The following is a 12,243-nucleotide window of genomic DNA, read 5'->3' on the forward strand; positions in this document are numbered from 1 at the left end:
GTTTGCAGATGATACAAAAATTGGAGGAGTTGTGGATAGTGTAGAAGGTTGTCAAAGGACACAATGGGATATAGATCAGTTGTAGATATGGGCGAGAAATGGCAGATTAAGTTTAATTTATGGAAGTGTGAGGTGCTCCATTTTGGGCGATAAAATATTGTGTTCAATTCTGGTCTCCACATTACAGGAATGATGTGGAGGCTTTGGAGAGGGTACAGAAGAGGTTTACCAGGGTACCGCCTGGATTAGAGGGTATGAGCTATAAGGAGAGGCTAGAAAAACTAGGGTTGTTTTGTCTGGAACAGTGGAGGCTGAGGGGAGATTTGAAAGAAGTCAATAACATTATAAAATGCATAGATAGGGTTGACAGTCAGAATCTTTTCCCCCCCAGAGGTGAAGTGCCTAATATTAGGCAGCATGCATTTAAAGGGAGAGGGGAGAGTTCAAAGGAGATACGAGGAACAAGTTTTTTTTTTGCAGAGAGTGGCAGGAGTCTGGAAATCACTGCTAGTGGCAGAAGCAGATACGATAGGGGATTTAGAGACAAGTACATTAATATGCAAGGAATGGAGGAATATGAACCAAAGACAGGTAGAAGGGATTAGTTAAATTAGGCATCATGTTTGACAAAATATCATGGGTTGAAGGGCTTATTGCTGTGCAGTACATTTCCATGTTCGATATCTTTTGCACAAATCCACCCCCCACACCCCAAAGCTACTCAAGGTGTCAGGTTCAATTATTAGCTCTTACCTCCTGCTTGCGTAGCAACTTCTGCATCACCATGTGCCTTGCATTACTCCCTGAAATGCTCATGTGTTCTTGCTCACTCAGCATTTCCAGCCTTTCAGTATCTAGTAACTTCTCCTCATCCTCCTTCTTCACTTCTGTAGCAGTGCCAGCTGTAGGTGGTGTGGCCAGGACAGGGTTAACTACCCCCACCTGTGGAATAGTAACTGGAAGCGACACTGTTGGGCGGGTTGGGGTCACACCTGGAAAAAACAAGGATCCTCATGTTTACAGCGGCTGGCCACCACGCAGAAATGCTGCAAATGTTACAGCCTTGATCAAAAAGAGTGCAGTAAATTCACGCCTGTAAGATTAATCTCCGGGACGGGAGAACTTCCAGAAATGATATGGAATAAAATAATGTCACTTGGACAAAAATGAATTAATAAAGCTAAGCTGGCTTTGTTTAAAAGTAAATAATGTTCAATTAACTCGATTGTTTTTTGATGGGGTAACAGAGTTGATCAGGGTAAAGAAAAATAAAAAGGTGTACTTGTACGAGCAAAAACAGGAGAAAATTCAAAACATACAAAGAGACTACAGTTTGAAGATGCTGCACTCAACCTAGAATTCAGAAAAAACAGAAGCACAGTATTTGGTTGATCCCCAATATTCAGGGCCCCTCAATGGCATCTTCCCTTGGATTTACTGCACAACTTGTCAATCAATGTTCCCAGTCCAGTTAAGAGCAGTAACTTTATTCTCAGTGCAATAGAATGGGACACCCGCAATCTAAGAGTGTATCTCGGAGAGAAAGTTACCCCTCATATTCCTTTAGAAAAGAGTTTCTCATTGGAGCAGATATCACACCCATCACCCACTCCACAATACAGCCCTGATGCTCACTGCATCAGTCCCTTCAACACCTACTCTCCCCTGCACAACCCCAACAGCGACCCCAGTACTCATCCTCCTCTAGTGACCCCCTTTCCACTCACCCATTTCTTCCCCCAGCCCCAACTCAAACACCAGAACTCCCAGCAACCAGGCCACAAGGTAGTCTTATAGACATATAGATTCATACAGTGCCGAAAAGGCCCTTTGGCCCATCGGGTCTGCACTGACATAACTATCACTAACGGCTCGCTAACCTCAATGTCCTGCAATTGTCCCATATTCTTTAATGTTACGATATTTCAACTGCTCATCCAAATATTCTTAGTCTGTAAAGTTTCCAGTTGCCACTAACCTCCCAGGCAATGCATTCCAGATTCCTACCTGAGTGAAAACGTTTTTCCCCAAACCCCCTCCGAATCTCCTTCCCGTGACTCTAAAACCATGTCCTCTTGAGACCGATTTTTCAACAGCTGCTCTCTGATCACCCTGTCCATACCCCTCAATCTTATCCACTTCAATCATGTCTCCCCTCAGTATTCCCTACTCGATAAACAAAACAATCCAAGCCTACCTAGTCTCTCCTTCTAACTCAATTTCAGGATTCACCAACAACCTGGTGAATCTCCTCTGTCCCTCCTCTAGTGCTAGCATATCCTTCCTGTCGTGAGGTGACCAGAACTGCACACAGTACTCCAGCTGGGCCTAACCAACAGTTTATACAACACTATCTTCTCCTTCTTGCTCCTGTACTCTATATCACACCTAATAAAAGCAGATGTCATCTAAGCCTCCTTACAATCTTATTCATGTGCTCTGCTGACTTTAGGGATCTGAGAATACTTACCCCAAGATCCCTCTGCTCCAGATGTAGGTTTGCTCGCTGTGCTGGAAGGTTCAGCTGAAAATGAACCATCCAGCTCAGCAAGCAAATCTATCTCCAGAACCTCAACCTGAGCTACAAATCTTCTCAAAACTCACTAATCCTTCTGCTCCTCTAAGCTACCCAGTGACCTGCCATTCATTAAATACTCCTTCAACTTGTTTTTTCTTCCAAATACCATCTGCCATTGCTCAGCATGTGACCAATCCATCTACAGCCTCCCACAACAATAACCATTTTCTACGCTATTAGCCACATTACCAATCCGTCATCTGCAAATTTGTTAACATTTCCCCACACTTTCATCGGTATCATTTATTTATCTATATAACAAACAATAAGGATCCCAACATCTCAGAACTGTACTGAGGAAGGATCACTCCACTCTAAACAGAGTCTGATTTCTCTCCACCAATGCTGCCAGACCTGCTGAGCTTATCCAGCAATTTCTGGTTTTGTCTCTGATTTACAGCATCGAATGTTCTTCCAGTTTTTGATTAAGATCCCAATACTGATCCTTGTGGTACCACCACTGGGCACCTGCCACCAGTCACTCAAACAGCCTTCTCCCACTAACCTTTCTGCCCTATTTCTGATCCATGTCACCAAGTTCCCCACAATTCCATGTGCTTTAATCTTCTTAATCAGTTTCCCATTTGGGACCTTGTCAAAACTTTTGCTGAAATCCATATAAACTACATCAACTGAACTTCCCTCATCCATACACTTGATCACATTTTGAAAACATTCCAACACATTTGTTAGGTCTGACTTCCCTCTGACAAAGCCATGATGACTATCCCTAATTCTCTATGCCTTTTTAAGTGGGTATTAATTCACTCCTTGACTCTCAGTCTGTAATTTCCTGGTTCAACACTACACCCTTCTTAAAAAGTGGAACCACATTAACCATTTGATACTTCCCCCATGGCCAGAGAGGAATTAAAAATTTTATCAGGTCCTCTGCAATTTCCGGCCTCGCCTCCCAAAGCAGCCTGGGATGCAATTCATCTGGGCCACGGAACTTGTCCATATTTTTAAGCCCGAGTGTGCTTCCAGTACTTTCCCATTTCCTAAGTCAAACTGTGCAAGTTCCGCATAGTTCCTTTTCCTGAATTCCATACTTTTCCAGAGTGAAGACTGAAGTATTCATTTAACACCCTTCAAATATCCTGCACTTTCACATATAGGTTGCCCCCTTGATCCCTAATGGACTGTATTCTTTCCCTGGTTAACCTCTTCCCTTTAATGTATTCCCTCTTGCACTTCTCACATTCCTCTACAGCCACAGCTGAATTACTCCTTTTGGATTTGCTAACAGCCTTTCTCTTCGTCCTCATCCATTCTTGAATTGTCCTAGAGAATCATGTTTCTCTGAACTTACTGCTCCTACCTTTCACCCTGTTGGACCTATACTCTCCCCAGCTCATTTTTGAATGGCCCCCACTGTTCTATTAGAGACTGTGCGAACCTCAATGAGTTACTGACCTGTTATAACTCCTGGGGCTTGTGCTGCCATGACAGCCTGTGGTAACGCTCCGAGTGGCTGTGCAAGGGTCAGTGCTGGAGTGACCAGACCTGGTGCAGAGAGACCACTTACACCAAGTACAGCTGCTCCTGCAACTGCTTCCTGCAGCAAGAAAAATAGGCAAGGTTAGGCGAGTGCAAAGACATTCTCAAATAGTTTACAAGTCACACTTACCAAAAGTTCAAATTTGTAGTATTCCATTAGTGCAGAAGTAACAAGTTTAACTCCCCCCAACCCTAAAGGTTACAAACAGGAGGAGGAAAGAAACAGATAAAAACATCCCGATTATAAACATGGTTCAGAAGTTCAATGTATATGCAATATTACAACTGCATCCAATAGGTAGTCTTCTCTCCCACAGCAGGAGAGCAGCAATCTGCTCAACAACCCTTCAGCCTCAGGGCACCTTTTATTCCCCAAATGTTTTGTGCTTGAACTGTTTAGATGATGCGGAATGAGTTCAAAGATAAGCTGCAATGTAAACTGGAGAGAGCACTCTGGGCAGCCGGTTTTTGGGGTCCCGTCATGGCAACGGTTGACAGTTATTACACACGTGGATGCTGCAAGTCAGTCCCTGTCACAGGGTGCTTCAAGAACATGAACTGCAATCAATGTTTTTATTCTTGAACTGGTCAGTACTGAAACTAGTTCATTATAACTGGTCCCTTTTTGATGACAAGGTAATCACATTGGCTTGTGCCAAATACTCTTTCAGCCCAACCTGATGATGTCAGTGTTTATACTCCACTCTCACCTTTGACCATCTATCAGAGTAATCCTCTATTGTCCTTCTCCCTCAGCTGCTTATCTAGTTTTTCCTTAAATGTACTGCTCCTATCTGCTTCAATCATTCCTACAGTAATGCATTCCACACGCTCACCATGCTGCATAAGGGAGAGGTGTTTTGTTCTGAATTGCCAACTGGATTCCTCAGTGCTGATCTTCGTCTGATGGTCTCTAGTTATGATCTATTTCTCCCCACAAAAGGAAACATTCTCTCTGCATCCATGTGACCAAAATCTTTCATTTTACAGACCAGACATCCCTGAGCCTTTTTTGGAGATAAGAAACGCACTATTAATTCTTCCTTGCTATTGTCCTTAGGAATTTTCTCTGCATCCGCTGTAGTGCTTCTGTATCCTTTTCCAGCATGGGGACGAGAATGATAAGGACTACTCCAAATTCTGGTCAAATTAATTGCACTATAGTTACTCATCTAGAAATAAAACAGTGCTTGCTATGCTTTATGATCCTGCAGTGATTGGTGTATTTCCATCTGTTCCTCTATATCTCCTGGATTTGCATCTTCCAAATAATCAATGACATCCCAATTTGTTCTACCAAAATGAACACCACTACCAGGTTATCTTGAGAAAATTCTCTATGCTCAGAGATGGCAACATATAGGTATAGGATCTGAACCACTCACTCACTTGCGTGAAACTTAATTTACCAACTTTTCTCTATTCTGCAGATTTAGTAGCATTCACCTGTAATTTACTGCAACCTTCTTCAGTATTGTCCTTCCCCTAATGTGGAGTCATCCACAAATTTGGAATTGTGTTTTGGCTCAAAAGCTAAAATCATTAGGGTATAAATTGCATACAGCAGTGGTCCCGGCAACTATCCTTATGGAATGTCACTTTGTACCCTCTGTCTCTCTGAATAACTATCCCTTGCTTCCAGAGACTGGCTCCCATCTTGGTCTGTTATAAAGCACCTTATCAAAAGGCCCTTTGAAAATCCAATTAAACTGCATCTGCTGTATTTTAATTGTTTACTATATTATCTTTTTAAATACATTTATTACATTTATCAAATAAGATATTCCCTTTTGAAATCCATGCTAAATGGTCATGATAATTTGTTTCCAAATGATTTTTCTTTATTCTTCCATGGAAGGATTCTAAATGTGTTAGAAACGGTACAAAGATGATTCACTGATAAATTAGTTGATAGATATGAAGGAGGAGAGATGGGGTTGTATTTGTTTCAGTTTAGAAGAAGAGGTAATCTTATTCAGAATTACAAGATTCTAGGTGACTTGAGAGGGTAGATACTGAGAAGATGGTTCCCTTGTGAGACACCAGAATTAGGAGGAAAACATTAAAATAAGGTGATTCCTATTTAAGACAAAGAGGAGGAGGATTTTATTCTCTCAGAGGATCATTAACCTTTAGAATTCTCTTCTCAGAGTGCAATAGGGACAGGGTCACTGAACGTTTTTAAGCCAGGGCAAATAGCTTCTGGACTAAGAAGGGAGTAAATGGTCAACAGGTTTAGCTGAAGACAACATGACCTCCCAACTCCTGTATTCAATATTCTGACCAATAAAGGAAAGCATACCAAACACCTCCTTCACTATCCTAATAGTCACAGGTAGATGAAACATTGAAGAATGCGTTTGGTATGACTTCCTTTATTGGTCAGCATATTGAGTACAGGAGTTGGGAGGCCATGTTGCGCTGTACAGGACATTGCTTAGGTCACTTTTGGAATAGTATACGCAATTCTGGTCTCCTTTCTAGATTTACAAGGATACTGCCAGGGTTGGAGGATTTGAGCTATAGGGGGAGATTGAATAGGTTGGGGCTGTTTTCCCTCAAGTATCGGAGGTTGAGGGGTGACCTTATCAAGGTTTATAAAATGAGGGGCAGAGATAGGATAAATGGATAAAGTCTCTTCCCTGGCGTGGGTGAGTCCAGACTAGAGAGCATAGGTTTAGGGTGAGGGGGAAAGACATAAAAGAGACGTAAGGGGCAACTTTTTCAATGCAGATGGTGATATGTGTATGGAATGAGCTGCAAGAGGAAGTGGTGGAGGCTGGTACAATTGCAAAATTTCAAAGGGATCTGGATGGGTACATGAATAGGAAGGGTTTGGAGGGACATGGGCTGGGTGCTGGCAGGTCGGACTAGATTGGGTTGGGATATCTGGTCAACATGGGCGAGTTGGACTGAAGGGTCTATTTCCATGCTGTACATCACTATAATTCTTATGACTCTATGTGGACTTGAGGTCTACCCATCCAGGTAAGTGTGGAGTTTTCCATCACATTTCTAACTTGCATCTTAAAGACATTAGACAGGTTAAGAGGCGAGATACACATTACAGGATTCCTAGTCTCTGACCTACTTTTGTATGGCTAGTCCAATTCAGCTTCTTATCAAAGATAACTCCAGAATGCTGATTTTTCTTTTTATTAATTACTGGTATGAGGCATAGGTGGCTAGGTCAGCATTTATTGCTGTTCCCAATTCCCTAGAGGGCATTTAAGAGTCAACCACATTGTGGGTCTGGAGTCAAAGGTAAGGATAGCAACTTTCGTCCCTAATGGAAATTAATGAATCAGATGGGGTTTTCTGACAATCAATGGGTTCATGGTCATCATTAGACTCTCAATTCCAGACATTTTTATTTAATTCAAATTCTACCATGTGCCGTGGTGGGAATCGAACCTGGGTCACTGGAGAAACATTCTAGGCCACCAGCACCCCAACCAGCAGACAGGGCATCACATCTGGAAGAGGCAGCTCCAGTAGTGAAATGCTCCCTCAGTGAGTCTCACCCTTGGTTGATACTTGCAAATCATTTTGCACTTTCAGAGTTGTATACAAAGCCTGTAGCCTGACTACACATTCGAGGAGTCATTCTAAGAATTATCAGCGTGTCATTCAATCATTAGCTAGGAGGCATGGCAAAATAGTTTTGTTTAATTTCTTGTGTATGCCCTTTAGCAGGGACTGGAGGTTTTAGCATTGGCACAGGTTCCAGTAGTCATGGCATGAACAGATATGGCAGCATAAAGTTTGCCAACAGAAGGTTGTCAGGTTCTGACTGGTATGACTGAAAGTGCCCATACCCACCTGAGCTGTGATCTTGGCTGTTGCTGCAGCTGCTGCCACTGCTGCTGCAGGGGGCAATCCACCAGGGGCTGCAGGTGTCATCAAAGGCATCGGGGGAGTCACCGCTTTCCCAACACGGAGGAACTGGCCACCAAGGTCAAACAGGTTCATGGAAGACACTGCATCTTGTGAAGATTGAGCCTTCTCATATTCTGCACAAAGCAAATAGGTTTAGTGTTTATATGAACAGGAAGGTCACAGATGAAGCACCTTAAACTGGGTCAGACGATCAGAGTCAGATCCCACCATTCCCACACACACTAGGTTACAGTAGATCACACAGCCACATCCCAGCATTCCTGCATACGGTCACATGATCATACAGAAGGCCAGCCCTGATCATTTATGGAAACTCCACGATGCCCGGTGGACTCTTTGTCCGTAGTCCAAGCCTCTCACTGAGCTCCCCTACATCACACCACCTGCTCTCAAGGAGCAACCACAAATGGGTTCAGTAGTGGGCTATATGGAACAAAGTAGTGCAAGGAATAAATGAAATAAAGAAAGGAGGAAGGTGAATGAAATTTAAAGTGTTTGGTAGTTTATTGGTTATGCTACACATTAGTAATTCACAGGCCTACTCTAATGATCTGAACTATAATCCCAACAAGGCAGCTGGGGAATTTAAATTTAACTTATTGGAATGTCCGGCATAAAAGAGAGCTTAAATAATGGTAGCCATAAACTACCAAACTGTTATAAAATCTCTCTGGTTCACTAATGTGCTTTAGGGAATGAAATCTGTTGTCCTTTGTCCTTATCCTGTCTAGTGACTGCAGGCCCACAACAACGAAGCTTATTCTTAATCCTTCCCCGAGACTGCTGAATAAATCACTCAGATGTATTTAAACACTGATTCACCACCAACCTCAATGGCGTACCTACCAGTCTTTGTCAGATACACTCATATACCAGGAGCAAGGTAGGAAGGGGACTGTCAACGAGCATGAAGAGCACAGAGGAGGATGACAGAGGTAGTAGACAGCTTTGGTGCTAATAGAAAGTAGAATATGTTTGGAGGGGTGTAATTTGTAAATGTTGAGGGATTTCAGCAAACCCAATCAAGGAACACAAAATTGGCATGCAGCAAGCAATTGTGAAGACAAATGTCATGTTAAACGTCACTTCAAGGGGACAGGAGCATAAGAAAAAAGAAACCTTTTAGTATTTTGGCGTGGCCACGTCTGGAATAGTGTGCAGCTTTGGTCTCCATATTTAGGAAAAATAGTATAGACTTCTTGGAGACAGTGTAGCACAAATTCTCTCGATTAGTTTCTGGGGTGAGAGAGTTGCCCTCTGATGAGATACTGAGTAAATTAGAATCATAGACTACCCATAGTGCAGAAAGAGGCCATTTGGCCCATTGAGTCTGCACCAACCTTCCAAACCCAGCCTCCTACCTCTCTCTGTAACCTTACGTTTACCATAGACAATCCACCTAACCTAATCTTTGGATTGTGTGAGGAAATTGGTGCATCTGGAGCAAACCCACACAGACATGGGGAGAACAAACTCTACACAGACAATCACTCAAGGTTGGAATCAAATTCAGGTCACAGAGGTAGCATGCTATCTACTGAGCCATCATGCGGAGGAAAAACTGGGCCGTTATTCTCTGGTGAAATGAGAGATAACATCATAAAGCACAAGATTCTCAAGGGGCTTGACAGTGTAGACATGGGGTACTCTCTCCTAGCCAGGAAATCTAGAACAGATGGGCACAGTCTAAGGATAAGGGATTCGTCAAAGGCTGACATCAGGAGATGTGCTAACAGTGATAGAGGTCTACAGCACAGAAAAGGGCTCTTCGGCCGATCAGGTCTGCACTGATCAATTGCTACCGCCTAACTTTCTAATCTAATTTTCTAGGAGTCAGCTCATATCATAAAACATAACTGTGCAGTACAGGCCCTTCGGCCCTCGATGTTGTGCCGACCTGCCATACCAATCTGAAGCCCATCTAACCTACACTATTCCATGTACGTCCATATGTTTGTCCAATGACGACTTAAGTGCACTCACGTGCTTTGGCATCACAAATGTACATCTTGGTAAGTCTCAAATATTATGAGTGTTTTTGCTTCTACCACACTTACAGGCAATAAATTCCAGATTCCCACCACCCTCTTGGTGAAAACAAACCTTTCCTCACATGTTTTTCTAAACCTTTGATCCCCTTCCCTTACATCAATGCTCCAATTATTGATCTCTCCAGCAAGGGGGGACATTTCTTCCAGACTTTCCTGTCCATGCTCTCTCAAACTTATACATCTCAGTCATGTCCCCTTTTAAACTCCTCTGCTCCAAGGAAAACAACCCCACAGTCCAATCTCTCCTCATAATTGAAACTCTCCAGCCCAGGCAACATAGTGGTAAATCTCCTGAGCACCCTCTCCTGTGCACGCACATCCCTCCCATGATTTGGATTCCAGAACTGCACACTGTACTCTCACTGTGGCTTAACCAATGTTTTAGTTCCAGCATCACCTCCCTGCTCTTAAATTCTATGCCTCAGACAATAAAGGCAACTATTTTTATTTTGCCATTGCTTACCTATTATTTACTTATCTATGCTATTTAACTCCACGATATGCCTGTATTGCTTTCAAGACAAAGCTTTTCACTGTGCCTCGGTACACGAGACAATAAATTTAATTCAACTCAACTCAACTCAACTATCCCAATTGCCTCCTTCCCTTTATCCACCTGCCCCGATTCCTTAAGGGACCGATGCACATACTTGAAGGTCCCCCGATCCTCAGTGCTTCCCAGGGTCCTACTGTTGATCACGTATTCCCTTGTTTTGTTTGTCCTGCACAAGTGCATCACCTCATTTATCCGGAATGAATTCCATTTGCCACTGATCAGCCTCTCTATCTCCTCCTGTAATCTGTATCCTTCTGCTATTTACCACCCAACTTTTGTATCATGTCTAAGGGTTCTTCACTCTTAGGGTTTTGAAGACTTGGAATTCTCTACCCTTGAGGGCTGCAGGTGCTGCACTATTGGAACATATTTGAAGCTAGGACAAGCAGGTTGTTGGTTCTCAGCAAATCAATGGATACTGGCAGTGAACAGGAACGTCAAATGAGGAAGCTCAGCCATTTGAATGGCAGGGGAGACTCATTAGCGTGAATGGTCTACTCCTGCTTCTATTTTGAGAGGTGTAATGGGCGGAGTAGTGGAGAGTGGGGTCAATGAAGGAGTCAGATAAAGAAGGGAATGAAAGAGGGAGTTGTGAATATTCAATCGCTTGTTGGTTATCCAATTTCATAGACATCAAATCTGAATTCCATTCAAACCAACATGGACAGGCATTCATGCTTATAACTTAGCAGCAGTAATGAGTGGCTCAGACACATTCACATTCAATTGAAAACTTAAAAGAATTTGAACTGTATTACAGACTTCCAATTAAATTTCTCCTTTCCCATTCCTGGATAAATGACTGGCTGTACCTGCAAGCCTCTAACTCCAGGGAAAATGTACAAAATTCAGACAATGCTCAAGTGCACTCTATTACAAATAAATCACAAGAGTCACTCTTACCTCTCTCTTTCTCACCTTTGTTCAACTTTCCATTATCTTGTTTACTACCCTCATGGTGAGATCTGTTGCCCCCTGGCACACTTCCTTGTCTTTTCCGGAGGTCTCCTTGCACTGTTGCTCCTCATTGCAATATGTTATGTTTTCATCAAAATTCTTCAAGAAATGAATCATGCAGTCTTTTCAGCTCCACGTGGAAAATGTTTCCCTCTCCTGTTGTTACTCAGCAGTTGAGAGTCGCCAGTAAGATAGCTGGTGATGCTCACAGTACTGGTCAAACAGGAAAGCAATCATACTAATCCACAAGGACCCTCGGTGAGCTGGAAGTGCTATCATCACTTTGTCGTTAAAGGTTTGTATGGGCCTTTGGGCGATCTGTGAAGATATCCTCAGTGACCAGGATAGAGTCAGAAGCAGTGGCAACAACAATCTGCCCAAGATCTGGAAGTATCAGCAGGAAGTGCTGTATAAATTGAAAGTCAAAACAACTGACTGGAAGATGCAGCTGCCATGTTTATCCATCTAGTAGGAAATACAACAGCTGGTTTCTCGAAGAAAGTGCCAAGTGTTACCAGCTGTCCCTCAAGATTGGAATCAGAGCTCATCTTGGGGCATGGGAATTTTCAGCATCATATCGCAATCAGGACTTTTAGTAACTCTCATTGTAATTCATTGATGGAATCTGAGTCAAAGTAAAAATTACAACAAAACCTTTCTTATATCACAGTAGAGGCTGCACTATCTTGGAAGTGTGGAAC

The 12,243-nt window shown here is 42.8% G+C and overlaps 2 protein-coding genes across 3 annotated transcripts in view; both read right to left on the reverse strand.

Moving 5' to 3' along the window:
- LOC122546194 (uncharacterized) overlaps positions 1-12,243 on the reverse strand; it is a 655,534-nt gene that overhangs the window by 318,488 nt on the left and 324,803 nt on the right. The window lies entirely within an intron of this gene.
- LOC122548380 (poly(U)-binding-splicing factor PUF60) overlaps positions 1-12,243 on the reverse strand; it is a 67,396-nt gene that overhangs the window by 7,422 nt on the left and 47,731 nt on the right. For both annotated transcript variants that reach the window (XM_043686951.2, XM_043686952.2), the window contains 3 exons: positions 7,901-8,091; positions 3,995-4,136; positions 754-992 (listed from right to left, as the gene is read on the reverse strand). In XM_043686951.2, coding sequence (XP_043542886.1) covers positions 754-992; positions 3,995-4,136; positions 7,901-8,091 — 572 coding nt within the window. The remainder of the gene's footprint in view (positions 1-753; positions 993-3,994; positions 4,137-7,900; positions 8,092-12,243) is intronic.

This window comes from Chiloscyllium plagiosum, unplaced genomic scaffold (genome assembly GCF_037043375.1).
Source record: "Chiloscyllium plagiosum isolate Xiang-an unplaced genomic scaffold, Cpla_swu_hap1 HiC_scaffold_5, whole genome shotgun sequence".
NCBI classification, from domain to species: Eukaryota; Metazoa; Chordata; class Chondrichthyes; order Orectolobiformes; family Hemiscylliidae; genus Chiloscyllium; species Chiloscyllium plagiosum.